The sequence below is a fragment of the Cebus imitator genome, unplaced genomic scaffold (genome assembly GCF_001604975.1).
Source record: "Cebus imitator isolate Cc_AM_T3 unplaced genomic scaffold, Cebus_imitator-1.0 Scaffold64, whole genome shotgun sequence".
NCBI classification, from domain to species: Eukaryota; Metazoa; Chordata; class Mammalia; order Primates; family Cebidae; genus Cebus; species Cebus imitator.
The window spans coordinates 5926443-5944528 of record NW_016107379.1 but is presented as its reverse complement, the minus strand read 5'-3'; the positions used below and the strand labels follow the sequence as shown (position 1 = coordinate 5944528).

Genomic DNA, 18086 nt, shown 5'->3' with positions numbered 1-18086 from the left:
TGTTAGAGTCTTGAACCCCGAGCAGGTGCTGGGTCCAGCCACATGGACTGGAAAGTCCCTTCCCATTTAGCCCTGCTTTGAGGGAGGACAGAAACTGGTGATGCGGACTCTGCCCCAGTAGCATATTTTAATGTCATGAGAAAGTAAAACCCTAATTAGCACTCTGTCTTCCAAGCTCCTTCCATCTGTACTGTTTTTATCTGTGTTAATTACCTCTTACAGGGACCACTAACTGCAGCAGCTTCCCAGCCTCCTCTCTCATCCCAGTCACTGCAGAGCAGCCAGAGGATGCTTATAAAATATAAGTGGACTCTGGCCGTTGCCTTCTCCAAACTCTCCTCATTGCTTCTGCTATAAAACTCCCCACAGTGCATCTCAGGCCTGTATGGCTGGCCCAGATGCCTGGCCAGCCTCATCTCCTGCCCTGCCACCTGAGTTTTCTTACAGGATCAAGTACTCCAAGCTCTTTTCCACTTCAGGCCTTTGCACGTGATGCTCTGTCCCTGAAAGTACACATCTCAACATACTTACTTATGCAAATGATTATTTTATTATCTACACCCCTCTCAGTTGACCAGGAAGGTGAGAAACTGTTCTGGCTTGATCACAGATGTACCAAAAACTAGAAAACACAGTAGATGGTGAGAGACTCCACGGAAAGAGACAGTGAAGAAATGCAAGGATGCTTTCCTCTTGCAATTGAACACCAATAAAGAAGTTTACCTCTCCTGAAGTTACCGATGATTTCTCTAGTAAAATGGAAATAATCCAATAATTTCTCTTGGTTGCTCGAGGGCTCAGAATTCAATTTCAGTATTAAATACTGTTCCCATCAAAGGCACCTTCCAAGATCACTTCTGATTCCTCTACTTTTTAAATGAAGTGCTTTTCAGATTAACTCACTCAACTACTTTTGACTAAAGAATCCCAATCATAAACATATTAGCAAATAAAATAACATGTAGAGTTTTAAATGGGTGTTAAACTACACCATTCACATGGTAGATACTCAATAAAACCATTGCCAAGTGAGTGAATAAACACTAAAATCTAAGCACATTTCTAGAATTAGACACCTCCTCTATGCAACTGGCAATGGAGATCCTTTTTACAGATGCCTGGGCAATCATTCTGCTTTCTCCTCCTACCTCCCTCCACTCTATAGAAAGGCTCGGCAGCTACTAGTGTGGTCTAAGAACACATGTCATTTGTAAACATTTTCTTAAACAAAAGTCCAAAAAGTATTATACTATTTAGGAATGATGATATAACTGGGCAGTGGTGTGGTAAGAATTTAGTGTTTCTCGAAGAACTATAGCTTCCCAGTAGCATCCTCAACATCTGTGTGCTCACCAGGGGCCACGACCTGCGACACAGCCATGCCACAACGTGGCCCATCTGCTTTGGCTCTGTGCAGCTACCTCACTTCCTTTAGCTGCTGCATCCCAGGGTAAATCCAGTGGACCACAGACCAATGGTGTGAAACCATCCAAGTCCCAGCCCCGAAATGCAGCTCCACATAAGGATCATGAAACCGAATGACAACAAACGTCAAAACAGCAATGCAAGGAAGCAGGTGATTTGACAATTGAGGAAATGTGAATGCACAGGGATAAAGGCCACGGGAGATGGCAGAGAAATGCATGATGTCCAGTTAGGAGAATGGGAACGTGGGTGTCTGCTCCCCTTTTCTGGTTTTCTTTAATGCTATTTAAATATGCCTTTAATTTGGGCCTCACGAAGCAGGTTTTTAAAAACCAACGGCTGGATAGGAGAGTATTTAAGGAAAGAAGAACATTTAAAGAAAAAGTTTTTTTAAAAAAGATATAAAAACCAACTGTTCATTCCTTCCACCCTCTTTTCTTGAAGAGTTTGACCTTCTCCAAGGGTTCAGTGTGAGAATGCAGGATACCTTTGCTCCCATGCTGGGGATGCCAGGATCTCAGAGGCTGGAAGAAAGACCTGACATTTTAAAGTCCCTGCTCTCCTCTGTCATTGCTTCTAAATGTCTTGGTGAGTTAAGGCTGTGTGAAAAGAAAAAACATAAACCTTCAAAGAGAGGGATAAAATCCTGACCTTGGGGATAATGCTACAAGAAATCCACAAGAAAGTGACAGATAGACTGTCCACCCCTTTGCAAAACAACTCATAAGATGAGGAGAGGACAGATTCCAGAAATATATTGATTCCTTTTTAATGCAATTCTTCAATTATCCTCAAAGCCTGGCTTTCAGTCTCTTATAATTTAAGTAAATTGCTTTATAAATGTTCTTTTAAGTTTTGTCTATTTATTCTTTTTTTTCTTTAAGGAAGATCAAGATTCTCAAGAGTCATATATATATTCACTCAAGATGACCCCTGAGGGATTTGCAGTGGAGGATTTTGCTGTCTGGAATCCATGTCCAAAGCAGAGATCCATCAGGAATATCTGTTTATGTCCCTATCATTTTCTCAGTCCACGAGTAGATACGCTGATGGGATTTAGCCTCCTCCCAGACTCTTGATATCCCCGTCCCTCATCACTTTCTGACAATTCTCAGTTGAAAAGGTGATGGCCTTCCAATTTAATTCAACCTCAGGTGAAAAATCTGAATTCAAGGTGGATGAATCAACTAATTCCTAAAAACCTTCTCAGCTGATGTCTGGAAAATAACGATAGATTTGATGATACTGAAATATAAAACTCTTGTGATAGGATATCAATCAGTTATGCATGAAATATATACGTGTAAATACATGAGCACACACACAAACAATAAACATGTAAAAGAGTTTAACTTCACTGCAACGTGGGACAGAATGAGGGGATGCAATGGAGGCAGGTCAGAGACGCTGCCATCACCATGACCTGTGGTAACTAGAAAGGGAACCCACCAGAAGAGTATGAAAAAGCAGAGCATGCCTTGGGTAAAGGAAAGCACCCAGATGATGGGCTTTCTGCTGCTGCCTGCAAGCAGAGGGACTTGGAGATGATGCAGCAGGAACCCAAGCAGCTTTGTGCTTCGTGTCCAACCCTCTTGCCCTTCGTCTGAGTGCCTGGAGCCAGTCCCACCACACCCACGTCTCCTCCTGCGGGGCCCACAGGTCCCAGCCCTGATGGCTTCCTTTGCCCTGAGTCTACGGCGGGTCCCTTTTGGACTTCCTTCCCCTCAGGTGGCCTCTCTCCCCCTGGGTCACTCTCAGGGGTGACAGGGTTACCCCTACCCAGTGTTTTTTTATTCCTGTGGGGCCTACCCCAAAATACTAAAGGCAGCTTTTGGCCGGGCACAGTGGCTGACGCCTGTAATCCCAACACTTTGGGAGGCCGAGGTTGGTGGATCACCTGAGGTCAGGAGTTCAAGACCAGCCTGGCCAACCAACATGGCAAAACCCTGCCTCTACAAAAAATACAAAAAATTAGCTATGCATGGTGGCGCGCACCTGTAATCCCAGCTTAGGAGGCCGAGGCAGAAGAATCACTTGAACCAGGGAGGTAGAGGTTGCAGTGAGCTGAGATCATGCCACTGCACTCCAACCTGGGTGACAGAGCAAGACTCCCATCTCAAAAAAAAAAAAAAAAATAGCTTTGTAATTTGAAAAACAAAACGGAGTTTAACTTCACTATTTTAGTTATGTAAATTAAAACTGGATACCTTTTTGTCTATCAGATTGGCAAAAATGGAAAAGAAATCTAATACCCAGTGTTGGCATGGCTGGAGAAAAATGAAGAACATCAAGTACTGTTAAACGCTGGTGGGAGGAAATAGAAAAAACAAATTCCTTCCCAGGAGCAGTTTGGCAACAGTTAATCAGAAGCTTTAAAATGATGCCTCTCCCCCGAGCCAATGCCACCTCTAGAAAGACAGCCCAAGGAATTACTAGAAATGTGCTTAAAGATTAATGTGCAAGGATGTTCAAAGCAGCAATATGGATAATATTAAAAAACAAACTGTCTAACAAGAAGAAATTAGTTAAATAAATCATGGACCTCTTCACTGTGCTATATTATGCAATCATTAAAAATCACACTGTAGAAACATTTATCAAGGTGGGAACACAGTCATGATACATCGCTTGGTGTAACAAGTAGGCTAGATATTGACGCTCAGAATGGCAGCTTGGAGGAGAGTTCCCAATGTAAATGCACACGCAGACACACAGGGTCCTCTAACTGTCAACAGTGATTATTTCTGGGTAAGTGAGTGGGTACAATTATTACTGATTTGGGGAGGTTTTCTTTGGTGTTTTTCTGAGGTTTTCAAGTTCTAAAAATTAAGTCCAGGCCCAGTGTGGTGGCTGAACCTGCAGTCCCAGCACTTTGGGTGGCAGAGATGGGTCAGAGATGGGTGGATTGCTTGAGCCCAAGAGCTCGAGACCAGCCTGGGCAACACGGTGAAACCCCATCTCTACAAAAGAAAAATACACACAGACACATACACACACACATACACACACACACACATACACACACATATACACACACACACACACACACACAATATATATATACACACGCACACACACACACACACACACACACACACACACACACCCCACGCTGGGCATGGTGGTATGAGCCTGTAGTCCCTGGAAAGTTGAGGCAGTGAGCCAGGATGGCACCCAAGCACACCAGCCTGGGTGACAGAGCAAGGCCCTGTCTCAGAAAAAGAAAAACAAGTGAGTACATATATGTTAGGTAATTAAAGAGGGTGGGCACAGTGGCTTACACCTGTAATCCCAGTGTTTTGAGAGGCCGAGGTAGGAGAATTACTTGGGCCCAGGAGTTTGAGACCAGCCTGGGCAACACAGTGAGACCTCATCTCTACCAAAAATAAATAAAATTAGCCAGATGTGGTGGCGCACACCTGTAGTCCCAGCTACTTGGGAGGCTGAGGCAAGCAGACCAGTTGAGCCCAGGAGTTCAAAGCTGCAGCAATTATCACGGCACTGCACTCCAGCCTGGCCACCAGAATAAGACCCTATCTCTTTAAAAAAAAGAAGAAGGGGAAGGAAACACATTTTAAGAACCTAGACAAATTCCTCTATTCCACAAGTTTCCTATGACCAAACAAAATGCCCCTTTTAACTTGCCCAGTCTGTGACAGCAGCATTGATGACCATAAGCATTTTACATGAGGCCCAGGAGAGAGACCCTGCTCTCATCCTTGAAGTGTGCTGATCTGGCAGTGTAGACGAATTCAGAGACTCCACCATTCAATGAGATAATTTCACAAGTCACCAGTTTATTCTAATGGGGGTTACAATGAGGTTACAGTTTTCTATCAGGGAATTTCCACAGACAACGCACAAAATAAAAACCTGACAAAGGTCAGGGCATGGCGAGAGAGATAAGAGAGAGGAAAAAGAAGAAAAATAAAAAGGAAGAAGTGCCCAACGCCACCTCTGTTCCTGAAGTCTAGTCAACAAAATGCATACGGCATGCCCAGGAGAGAACAGGGCGGCCGCGGCCTAGGTTTTCTTATCAAATAGCTGCAAAGCCATTTCCACAAGGAAAGAACTCAGGGAGGAAATGGACATTTACTGAACTGCTCTTGCCAGCACCAGGCTGGGCCGTATGCTGTGCTTCTCTGTTAGAAGCCGCCAAGAGCCCTGACAATGAGCAGGCAATTCTGGAGACCAGAATACCTGTGTTCAAATTCTGGTCCTGCCACCTCTGACTGTGTGCCTGTGATGGGTCACCTCCTCTTCCAATGCTCAGTGTCTTCTTCCAGGCGGGTATGTGAGATGTCAGTGGGGGATTTAGGTGAAACCCACACAGAGCTTGTGATGTCACAGAAGATTCCCAATGGTGGTGATATTTTTTAGTGCGCTAAGTACTGTAAGCATCTTGTGTGTTATCTGTTTTGTACCTTCTACAGTGTCAGGAAGAGCAGCAGCGTCCGGTAGGAAACAGATCCCAACACAGCAGTTTGAACGTGGAAAACTACCATCAAACGTTCAGACCAACAGATACACCCAGGGCTTTAATACATTATCTGCACAACCATCAGTATCCTTATTTTAGAGACGAGGAAACTTGAACAGAGAAGGTTAAGTAACTTGTCTGCTATTTTACTATTATTCCCATCACAATTTCACTGAAGAGGAATCTGAGAATCAGAGAGGTTGGGAAGCTGGTTCAAGGCCCCACAGCCACAAAGTGGCAGAGCCAGGCTTGGAAACCTAGGGCTTCGGACCTCAGACTAGAGCACGGTGGGGCATCCCTTCTCTTTGCTGTTGGGGCAAAGACGCACTCCCTCAAGTCTACAAAACCTAGGTGTAAATCCTGGCTCTGTCCCTTTCCACCTTTGTGATGACTGGCAAGTGACAAACTCTTGGCAATTTTGGAAAACAAAGTGATAAAAATGATACCTACCTTGCGCTTCACAGGGTTGTCACGAGGTTTGAGTTTATACACACACTGAGGACAGTGCCTGGCTCACGCTAAGCCCTCTATGTAAGGTTATTATCATACAATGAGCCACGAAGAAAAGAAAACACCAAGAAATGCATTATCTGTGTCATGAGAGAAGTGAGACAGGCCACGACACTGCGGGTGGTTCAGGAGGGAAGAGCAGGCTCCTGGGGGTGGGGACAGCGGCGAGGTGAGCAGGCAGGTCCTCTGGAGAGAGTGCACTGAGGCTGTACCTGACAGGATCAGTGGGTGTTAACAGGTGCAGAGTCAAAGCCCGCTTCAGAGGGGAGTATGTTGCTTGCTTGGCCAAGAGTAGACACAACTTGGGGAACAGGGCTGCCTGCAGGTAAAGATCAGAGCATGGGCAGCCCAAACACCGGGTTGAGGAGCTTGGCCTCTGCCCTGCAGGCTCCCAGCTCAAGAGCAGGGTTGTAGGCGGGGCTCAGTTTGATGATATACATAGTTAGAGAGTGCGCCTTGTCACCAGGATGGACATCAGACCAGGGGGCTGATGAGCAAGACAGGAGACAGAAAGGCCGCTCAGGAGGCTGCTACAGTTGGGCAGTGCCGGTGTCGATGGTGATGATGGGGAAGAGAGGTGTGGTCTGCAAAATGCGGGACAGAAGTAAAGCCTGGAGAGTCCAGCCTCTCTGGGGCTGGTACAACACTCAGGTAGGAGAAAGTGGGGAAGAAGAGAAGGCGAAGGCTACTAACTTGGGAACTGTCCATGAGTTTAAGGATGAGAGAAGGTACCATGAGAAAGCAATTAAAAGATAGATGAACACACTAAAAGGAGGCACAGACCCTGTGCAGAGACAAGGCTGGAGGATGGGAGGAGATGCAGACATTTGGAGAAAGAAGAATCTGCGGGAGAGCTGTACATGTATGTTGACCTTTGAAGTAGACTGAAAAATCTCAGGATAGGAAGGACCTGCAGGGAGGAGGGCTCAAGAGAGTCGGGGAAAATTTGGGAGAAATGTCTGGCTTCCTAAAGAGAAAGAGGAGGGGGCAGAAGGAGACAGACGAAGAAAAGGAAAAGGGTACACTAGGTCCAAACACTACAAAGGATGCCACCCCTCCGTGTAGGGACAGGAGAAGAATGGATGTGGCAGAAGGAAAATCTCCTCCCTGACTTCTGAAGTTTTCCAATCTACGTGGGAGGTTAGTTTCTGAAAGCTGGATCACGTTTCTTTTCTTAATCAGAAACCTCTTAATGAGACTTAGAATACCTTTTCAGATGTAGTTCAAATAAATTACAGGGTTTTTTTTTTTTAAGTGCAGAAGCCCATGTTATCAAATCACCAATTTCACCTGCATTAATTGCTTTAATGGGCTCTAAAAACAGCCACCTCCTTTCCTTCCTCATCAGGGCCCCTGGGGAGGCCATCAGGGAAGGCTGCTGGGGAACAAAGTTACGGATGCAGCTGATCCAGAGGACAAGCTGTCACACTCTGGGTCATGCAACTGTCTGGTGTGCCACCCACAGATAATCAGAAGGGATGGTGGGGGGAGGGGGACACAGTTCTATTCAACCACTGGGCTTTATTACTGCCATAAAGCAAAAATGCCAATGCCAAAAGCCAAACAGGAGCAATTACATTTTAAAAGAAACTCTGTCTACGTGGGGATATTGACTACATTTAGTAAATGACTCTGCAATTCAAACAGCTACAGTGGATCACAAGGGCCCTGAGTTCAGTATTTTCTTCCAATAGTGCCTAAAAAAAAATCCAACCAAACAAAAAAAAAACTAAGTAGGCATAACAGAAGACTTTCAAAGATAAGTGAATGCAGTCCATACCATTTTTCATTACAATGCTTGCAGGGGGACCTCCACTGCCAGGTTTTCCAGACTTTTGATGTTCGACATCAACAATGACCTGTTTGTGAGGACTATGAGCCAGGTCTGGTGGTGGGACATCTGAGTAACAGAAAGGTAAAGGGACCTGCCCAAGGTCACAACCAAGTTACACTGTCAGATGAACCCAGGTCCATCTCCAAAATCCATCTCTAACCTCTTGGGTACATACCTCCCTTACTCAGATTTTCCAGTATATCAGCTGACCTTGCAGAAGTGGAATCTTGCTACAAAATAGTTAAGGACAGGGACAAGAAGGGTCCACCTCTCTGGTCAAGTATTTATGGGCAGAAACAGTGTTGGGGGTAGAGGAATCCTAAAGGAAGACAGTGCTTCCCAAACCTTAGCATGATTAAGGCTTGCCTGGGGAGCTTGTTAATTCTTAAGCAAGCTAACATTGTAAATTACACTTCTAAGGCTCCAACACCTGGGTATTTGCGAACATCTTTTTTTTTTTTTTTAAATACCATTTTACTCTGTACTTCCCTGCAGCCTACAGCTTTAGAATCCAGGAAAGAGGACATTTGGGGACTTGTTTGTGGAAGGCTGATATATTTGCTTTGCATTCAAAGTTGAGAGGATGCTAATATTAGGAAACTCAGGTAGAGAGAAAAAATCACGATGAAATTGGTTGCTAACTGAAGCAAAGCCACAGCCAGTTTAGCAAAAGGAACACAAATTCTCAATTGGGGAAGGAAGCAAAGGTGCTGGGATTAAAAAAGGAAGAAAAAATAAATCCATTTATGCATATCCAGAGAATAAAGCAGCTTTTAAGAATACATGCGGCTACTGGAAACTTGGCCTTCACCCAAAATGCTGGGCTTCTAGAAACCTGAACGGTTTTTGTTTTTTCAAAAGAAAGAAAGAAAGAGACCCAAAAGCCAGAAGATATATCTCACCCAAAATTGGTTCATTGATTGCTTCAGAATGCATAAATGATTCTATTTTGGAATCACCGACACAATCAGGCTGCTGAAATAACCCACTTCTGGGGATGTGGTTTGAAAATTAAGAGCAAAGTGACAAATGAACCAGCTGAAAGGGTTTTGTACCGTGGATCTGGGCTTCAGGGGATGAGAAAAGCCACTGAGTATCCAGGCACAGACCACTTTTTTTTTTTTTAAAGGCCTTACACTCAAATAGCAGACAGTTCTAAATGTAGTCACATCTAGTAGTCATTTGACCCCCACAGCCACCCAGGAAGGAGGCAGGTGGGAGGTAGCTATGCCCATTTCACAGCTCCAGAGACTGAGGTTCAGAGATGTCATGTGAACTGCCCATGGCCACACAGCGTGGTGGTAACGCAAATACTGCAGTCTGTGGCTTTTTTCAATGTTTTTATCTAGCACCCACAACGTTGCCACACACCACGCCGACTTCCTTCAGATCTCCCTCTCAGAAGCTGGGGAATTCTGAACTCACTAATGCTGGATTAGGAGCAAGATCATTCCATTTATTTGGCAAATATTCATTTACTTATTAAAGCACCTACTGTGTGCCAAGAGCTGGGGATATGTGAATGAGCAAGGCAGGTCAAATCTTGGTTATCCTGAAGCAAACCTGTAATGGGGGAGGCAGACCATAAACAGACATAAAGAAATGTCCTTTTAGTAGAGACAAATGGGCTGCAGGCAATTAAAGCCAGGTCAAAGGATAGAGGAGTGGGCAGGTGGGGTGCTACCTCACAGAGGGTGGCAGGGATGCAGAAGCATGAGAACGTCATTGCGCTTTAAATGCTGGGTGACCTGTGGCCACGGATGGGTCTATATACCCCAAGGACAGAGGTCACGTCCTGTTCATCTCTGATGTCCAAGTAGCAGCCACAGGCCCGTGTGTGGTAAGCACTGCTCAGAGAATGTGTGGTCGCATGGCTCTACCCGATGATGGAACAGGCTGAAATACACCACTCTCCCTTGATATGTAAGTCTCAGACTCCTTCACCTAGTAAAGAGAAGTTTCTGGGTGGTTCTTTTTCTTTCTTTCTTTCTTGTTTTTTTGAGATAGAATCTCACTCTGACACCAGGCTGGAGTGCAGTGGCACAATCTCTGCTCACTGCAACCTCTGCCTCCCAGTTCAAGTGATTCTTCCACCTCAGCCTCCCAAGTAGCTGGGACTACAGGCACATGCCACCCTGCCTGGCTAATTTTTGTATTTTTTTTAGTAGAGACAGGGTTTCACCATGTTGGTCAGGATGGTCACGATCTCTTGACCTCATGATCCGCCCACCTTGGCCTCCCAAAGTGCTGGGATTACAGGTGTAGGCCACCACGTCCAGCTAATTTTTGTATTTTTAATAGAGACAGGGTTTCACCATGTTGGTCAGGCTGGTCTCGAACTTTTGACCTTGTGATCTGCCCGCCTTGGCCTCCCAAAGTGCTGGGATTACAGGCGTGAGCCACCGTGCCCAGCCTCGGGGTGGTTAAAAGGCCTCCAAATGTCAAACACAACATGTGACATCTGCCATGCTTTCTAGTAGGGGGACTGGCTGGTGTTCTCTTCCAGGAGACTGACTACAAAACCTTTGGGCTGGGTTCCAGCAGGGAGGGTTCCCAATTCCAATGCGGACCTTGAGCTCCCCAGTTCCATGTCCTTGAGCATGACCCTTCTTACCTGCCTGCCTCCCCTGGGGAAGAGGAAAGGGAAGAGGAAGGACAGAGCACCCAGCACATAGTAGGTACTCATTAATGGCAGTCTCCCCTGTTCCCAACAGGCTTCCACTAAAGCAAGGTTACAGTGCAAGTGCAACGTAAATGACATACTTTAGGTGACAATGATGTGTCAATGCAGGATCATCAATTGTTGATAATGGGGGAGGCTAGCATGTGTCTAGCATTTGGGAAATCTCTGTATCTTCTGCTCAATTTTGCTGTGAACCTAAAACCGCTCTAAAAAAGACAGTCTATTGAAAAATAAATAAATAACCACAAGTGCACTGGCCCCATGGTGCTGCTTCCTGCAGCTGACACCAGGAACGCACGGAAAAAGAATGGAGAGAGCATTTGATTCCTATTCTCGGCACCCTTTCCGCTTGCCAGGCTTTAAAAGTAAAAGGCCAATGTTAGCAGCACAAAAATCTTAAAAATCACCCCTACCTTGGGGCACAATTAGAAGTCTGTGTGAGTTAAGAGTTAATATCAGATTCTTCCTCAGGAGTTTAAAAAAGAAAAAAGGTCAGTTTTGAAAGATCTGCATTTCAGCCTCCAGCTACCCCCAGCCATTTAAGGTCATTCTTTCAAATCAGATTCTCTGGTCCTGGCTGAGGATTACTCTGGGGTCCCTGAGAAGTGTAAACTCAAAGCTTCTCTTCCAGGTCATAAAAGAGCCTTGCTAGAAATCACCAGTTGGAGCCTAATCTCCTAAGAACGCCTGCTTCAGTGCAAAGCCCTGTGCAGGATGGAGGGGGGATTATGACTCTGAGGAGACTATACATGTGCTTCGAGCTTGAGCAGACAGGCACACGAGCGAGGGGCTGCAGCTACTCACAGGTGCAGGCCGGCTGTGTACTGCGGGTGCGGCTGACAGCAGGCACACACACAATCCCATTGGTTGGTGCAGGGGGAAGGGTTAAAGGATCACACTTATCTTTGCAGCTCCATCCAAATGATGAATCAATGGCAAGTAATAAACAACGCTGGGTTTATCAGCAGAGGGAAATGACAGGAAAACAAGACACTAGTGCTGGTGTGGTTCTCTATCTCTTTCATGTCCAGCTTCAAGTCAGGAGGAAAGAGTCTTCTATAAAAACACTGATTCTTTTTTATTTTTAAAGGGCATTCTCTTCCACCCTACAAAATGCTTTTTTGATTTAAACAGATGAAAAAGGATTTAGTCCTACCTAGGCATCATCATTTTCTAAAACCTTGAGTGTCAGCTTGAGCCAGCTAAATACACAAGAAACAGAGTCTCTCAATGTACTGCATCACACTCTGGATATGCAGCGGCCGCGAATCTACTCAATAATGGGCTTATTAATAAGTGAGCTATTCCACATGTCACTGCTGGCAGGACTCACAGGACCCAAGAGTGAAAGCAGGGCCAGGGGAAAGTCTGTGCACGCCATGGTGCCATGGTTTCCAAATTGGAACACAGGAATGAGACCAGGGGGAGAACCGACATTTCAGACACGGAGTTGGAAGTGGTAATAATTTGTAATGGCTTCAGCTAACCGTGCACAATGGAAAAAGGACAATTGTGTCGTTCAGAACGTACTGGACCAAATATAATGTCTTTTATTAATATGGACAGATTCTTTTCAGGCTATTATGCAAAGGGAGGGAGGGTGTGATCATTCTAATTAAAGTACCAGCAACATTTTTTAACTTCTGGAATATTTCAAATTCTAATATGCTCCTTGAATTTGCCCATGGGGGTGCTGAGGCCATAAGGAAGCTATTTATTTTTTATTGAGATAAAACACACACACATACGCATATCCCAGCAGTACCTGGATACCCTGTGTTCTGCTACCCACACAACCAGGGGATTCAGAAAGCAAGTGAGCAAGTGAATTTGATTTTGAATGCTCCCAGGGCAGCACTATTTGTGCCAGAATCCTATTGTTTCCTCATTTGCTCTGGAATAGCACTAGGGTTGGTGTTCATGGGTCAAGAGACAGCAGTCAAGCTCTCGTCAGTATGGTGTATAACCCATCAATTTCCTGATTTAGTAGGCTGCCACACAAGAGTGCCAAGATTCTCATCTCCCAATCCTTAGCCAACTTTCCTGATTCTGCCTTAAATGAAAGCAATTTCAAAAGAACAAGAAAACATCAGATTAGACATTCTAAATGCCTCTGTGTAGCACATACCAAGCAAATCACATCTAAGCTGGAAGGGATTTGGACAGCTCCTGGCCCATGGGTCCTGGAATACAGAGACGGTCAGTGACTTGCCCAAGGTCACACAGCAAGTGTGCTGCAGGGCCCAAGGCAGTATCCCTGGTCTGTGGACTCTTTGACCAACTTATCAAGCACGTCTGGCTGAAAACCTTTGAAAGATCTACTTTTTTATTATTATGAGTCTGGCTCCTGTTCATTCAAGATACCGATTTTTTTTTTTCAAAAATCAAACATTTCAACATAATTTCAAATAGTAAATGGGTTTGCCTTATCTGGGCCTGTCACTGCTGATTTCACAAATGGGTTTCAAGAGAGGGATGGAGGCCCCAATGGATATAGGATCAAATCCTCACTGAACTGCTTCAGGTAATAATGGATGCTTGATTTATCAGAAAGAGAAGGGGAAAAAACTTTGCTCGACCCACTCTTTAAAAGCTGCAACACTCCCTTTTCATAAACTTTTAGGTAACTTGATTCCTAAAAATTTAATTTTTAACACACACTCACTCACTCACTCTCTCTCAATCTCTCCGTTTGGGAAGCCCAGAAGATCTCCTCCCCCTCATCCCACCTTCCATCGCAGGAAAACAAAGATTGTTAAGATTAAAAACACATCTACTAAATGCAGTGTGGTATCTTAGAACAAAATAAGGATGTAGGCAGAAAAACTGGCGAAATTTGAATAAAGTCTGAAGTCCAGTTAACGGTAATGTACCTTTACCATAAAATCCCCGACACGGTGACTTGCAGCACTGCAGTTTACAAATAACGGATCCCCGTAGAGAAATCCTGGTTAAGCGCAGTCTCTGCCTAGTAGAAAAGCTGAGGCCTCTTTTGGCTTTCACTTAAGGGACTTTTCGCTCTTAATGTTGTGGAAATGTGTCAAACGGTTCTCCAGGCGGTCTTTTAAACTGTCCCTGAAACTACACAAGGAGTGCCCTGGAGTGCCCTGGCCTCAGGGACTAAGTTCCGCCTCCTCCGTTTTAAATTCCACCCACCAAAGAAAAGTCTGTCCTCTTTCCCCGTGGAGTGTTAATGTAACACAAAGCAGCTGTCCATGTTGCCTGTTGTTTCTGAAGGGTCCAAAGGGGTCCATGGCAGGCAGGTTATGTGTCCTATCACGGCTTGAAGAAGGGTGACCCTGGGGCAAGAGCTCATTTTGCCAATGCAGCCACCTCTGATGGGAAAATGACAGTCAGACATAGAGCCGCTGGGCTCGCACAGCCTCCTGCGCCACAGGCTCCCACACTTCAAGGACAGCTCTGCTCCTATCGACCTCTCCCTTGCCAGCATGGGCTCATTCTCAGGCTTCAAAAACTATCACATGGAGAGTTTCGGTTTTACTCTGGAAGCAGCAAGAGTAAATAAACGAGCTAAAGGCCAGTGCTGCTCTGAGCCACAGTTTAACAGCACCATGGTATTGTTGAGGGAGGTTCAGAGAGAAGATCTGGAGCCGGATCAACGAAGTGGTGGAGGGGTGGAGGCAGGGGTGGCAGGCGGGGAGCACTGCTGGTAAACTGAAACTCACAGCCAAGCAGCTTGACCCTTATGGCACGGCTGAGTCAGGGGTGCAAATTGAAGGGACAGTCTGTGTTTTGAGTGCCCAAGGTAACTTACAGCCTTTCTAAAGCCTATCACCTTATACCCTGCGACTGTTAAGTTACCCAAGTCTTTTTAAATTGCCACTTAAATTGAATCCACATTTATAAATGACCATTTGCATCAAGTATCTTTAGTGCATACATTTATCATCTGGGAACTCCAGATCTTTTTGGGCCAAGGCTAATGGACTACTTCTTCATACATACATGGAATGCTAAACAAAGGGAAAAGGCTGACAGGAGGGAAGAGGAATTGTTGCATGGAAACTCACAATGAGCTTCACCCACTGCACCCTGGAGCAGTATAAACCGATCGGCCTTTTTCCAGAAGCTGCAAGGAAGTTTCCGAAAGCCTCAAGGGGTTGATGGGCTGGGAAGCAAATGAGGGAAGCCAACATCAGGTGCACAGCCAGAGCGCCAGCTCAAGACTCACCTGGAGACAGGTCACTGAACGACACTCAGGAGGATGTAACCGTGGCCTGTGCTGCCTAGGAGCTCCCCAGTAGCCAGCAGGCCCTCAGCAGGAGTTCAAAACACCTGCACTGCGGGGGGAGTAGGGGGTTTACAGGCCAATCCAACCCCTGAGAAGCACTTCTCTACAGAAGCAGAGCATGTGTTATTATCCCTTTTCCCCAAACTCTTTACTTCTTGCACATAAAGGAGGTGGGGGAAGAGGAAAGGGGGGAAAATGCCTTCAAGGGATCCTGAAATCCACCCTGGACCCAACACTACCCATCATACTCCAACTGGTTTTCAGTAGCCCTGGGCTGTGAGATCTGCGAGCACAAACACTCCTTTAAAAAGCATGATTAAATCCCTGGAAGCTTGTGATGAGGTTATTTTTCTCAATTAACAGACCGCAGAGAGGACAAATAATCTCAGGGGCTGGAGAATTTATTTTTGACATTCAGGCAGGAATCTCATTTTCAAAAAGGTTAGGGAGCAATTATCTGGTCCAGTGGCACCATCTTCCAAGTGGAGAACAAGGGGTCCTGAGAGGGCAAGTGACTTGTTCCAGGATACACAGCCCGGTCCACAAACAGCGGGGTCAAGCCAGAGCGCTGTGGATCACACAAACGGCCTCCTCAGGCCACGTAAGAGCTAACAAAACTTTCTTTCAGGGGAAAAAACCTACAGAATGGCAGCAGCAAAGGCCACCTAATGATGCCACGCAGACCTTTTCTCTCTTTTAATGCTCACACGAATCCACAGCCCTTTTCACACACTGTAACCATACATTTGCTCAAGTATTTCATACTATCACCTGCAGTAGCCTTTAAGCCTCACGAAGGCAAGGGCCGTGTCTGTTGTGCATCACTACATTCCCAGTGCCTGACAGCTATTTGCTCTGCAAGCTATATATTCGTGTTTTAAAGTATTAAAAAAAAAAGAAAGAAAGAAAGAAAAAAGAAAAAGAAGCCCAGAAAGGCCAAGTGATTTGCCTAAGGACACACAGCACGTAGTTACTGAAGAAGCTGTGCCACCCTGTCCATAATCTGCCCATACTCCTCTCCAAACCACAGCCTTACCTTGACGGCCTCTGCGTGGGTCACTCGGGCCAGGGATTTGTCGTTGACGCGCAGAATCTGGTCCCCGACCCGCAATCCTTCCTTCTCAGCTAGAGAGTCTGGTTCCACGAGCGACACGTAGATGCCCACGCCGTGCTCCGAGCCCCCACGGATGCTGAAGCCCAAGCCCTCGTGGGCCTTGGCACGCCGCAAACTCACCAGGCGCACCTCCCCGGGCCCAGCGCTGTCGGGGCCACCCCAGGCGGGCTGCCTGTAGGGGGTGGTGGCGGGCAGGTAGAGGCCCTCGGCCGTGTACTGGTCGAAGAGCAGCTGGTCGGAGCGCGGGATGACCAGACGCAGCATGGGCAGCAGGCGCCGCTTGACGGGGCTGTCCAGCAGCACGCGCAGGGTGCGCACCAGGTCGAAGACGTTGCGGCGCGCGTGGTACGCGTTCAGGCAGTGCGTGAACTGCTCCCGCTCCGCCTCGCTCAGCAGCGCGGTCAGCGCCTGGTGCAGCTGGCGCACGTTGGCAGACAGCAGCCGCAGCCCCGCGCCCCCGCCGCCGCCCGCCCCGGCCGCCGAGCCCAGCGAGCCGGTGGAGGACGAGCTCACCGACAGGCCGTCCAGCGGCGCGTTCATCTCCCCGCTGAGGCCCGGCCAGGCTAGGGGCGCGCGCCGCGGGGAGGAGGGTGGCGCTGCCCTCGCGGGCACCGGCACGACAGCTGGATCCCCGGGAGCGCGGAGACGACGGCTGGAGCCCGGGTTTGGGGAGCACGGGCACAGTGGCTGGATCCTAGGGGATCGCGGAGACCGCTGCTAGAGTCCGGAGGCGCGAAGACGGCGGGGGTCGCGAACCTGGAATCTGCTGGGGAACGCGCAGACGTCGGCGGGTTCCTGGGCCACGCGGCAGTTGGCTGCTGGGGCCCGGAGGTCGCGGAGACTGCGGCTGGAGTCCCGGGGGCGCGGAGTCAGCAGCTACATCCCGGAGGGCACGGAGACCACGGGTGGCTGGAGTCGGGGGGCGCCGCCAAGCTGACCTGACCGCCCCGTCACACCATGCCCGGGGCTCCCCCAGCCGGGCCGCCCGTTCCTCACGGGCTGGGGGACCCCAAAGTCAGAAGTTGGGGCGGGGGGCGCTCTAGTCCCAGAGCAGTCCGGGGAGTCGTAGGCGGTGGAGCCGCGCGGGCGTCCGGCAAGGGGTGCGCGGCATGTCCGGGGCAGCCCCGGGTTGCAGCCGCCCGGGGGCCTCCGCGCCCCTGCACCGCCCGGGCGCAGACACAGCCGAGCGGCCGCGAGCCCAGACTTTGCGAACTGTTGAGCCGCCGGGCCGAGTCTTCCAGCGAGTTCCGACGCCGCCGCGCCGCGCGCCCGGCCGGGCCCCGCCCCCGCCCCTCCTCCCGCCCGCCCCCTCCCACCGGGCTCCTCAGGAAATGACGTCCCGCCTGGTGCGCCTGGCCGTTGCCTGGAGACGGGGTGAAACAGTCCAGCCCCAGGGAAGAAAGGGGCTAACGCCGGGGTAGGGGCGGGAGGAGCCCCCGCGTCCCCGATCCCACGGGCAGAGCGGGGAGCGGGGCTCAAAAAAACAGCGCTTTTCGGCGGTGGCAGCGAGCGCCGGCACCGGGATGGCTTTGGAGCAATTAGCCAGCTCGCTAATTCACAATTAGGGCGACACCGCCAAGTTTGTGTTTGTTTGGTTTTTGCTTCTAAAATATTGGGCACCTCGGTCTCGGTTTTCTTCCTTACAATGTGGCGCCCCCCTCCTGCACGCGCACTGCCACGACAAGTTCAGGGGTTTAGGTGGACGGTCGTCGGCCACCTACTGTGTGCAAGAGACGAATACAAGCGCAGACTGCTGTCCGCCAACTCCGTGGCGGGGACGGGTCAGAC

At 48.1% G+C, this 18086-nt stretch overlaps 1 protein-coding gene across 5 annotated transcripts in view; it reads right to left on the bottom strand.

Annotated features, from left to right (window-relative positions):
- Nucleotides 1-17564, bottom strand: part of WHRN (whirlin) — a 105383-nt gene extending 87819 nt beyond the window's left edge. For all 5 annotated transcript variants that reach the window (XM_017530272.2, XM_037739175.1, XM_017530273.2 and 2 more), the window contains exon 1: nucleotides 16221-17564. In XM_017530272.2, coding sequence (XP_017385761.1) covers nucleotides 16221-16838 — 618 coding nt within the window. In that variant the 5' untranslated portion in view covers nucleotides 16839-17564. The remainder of the gene's footprint in view (nucleotides 1-16220) is intronic.
- Between the last annotated feature and the right edge of the window lie 522 nt (nucleotides 17565-18086).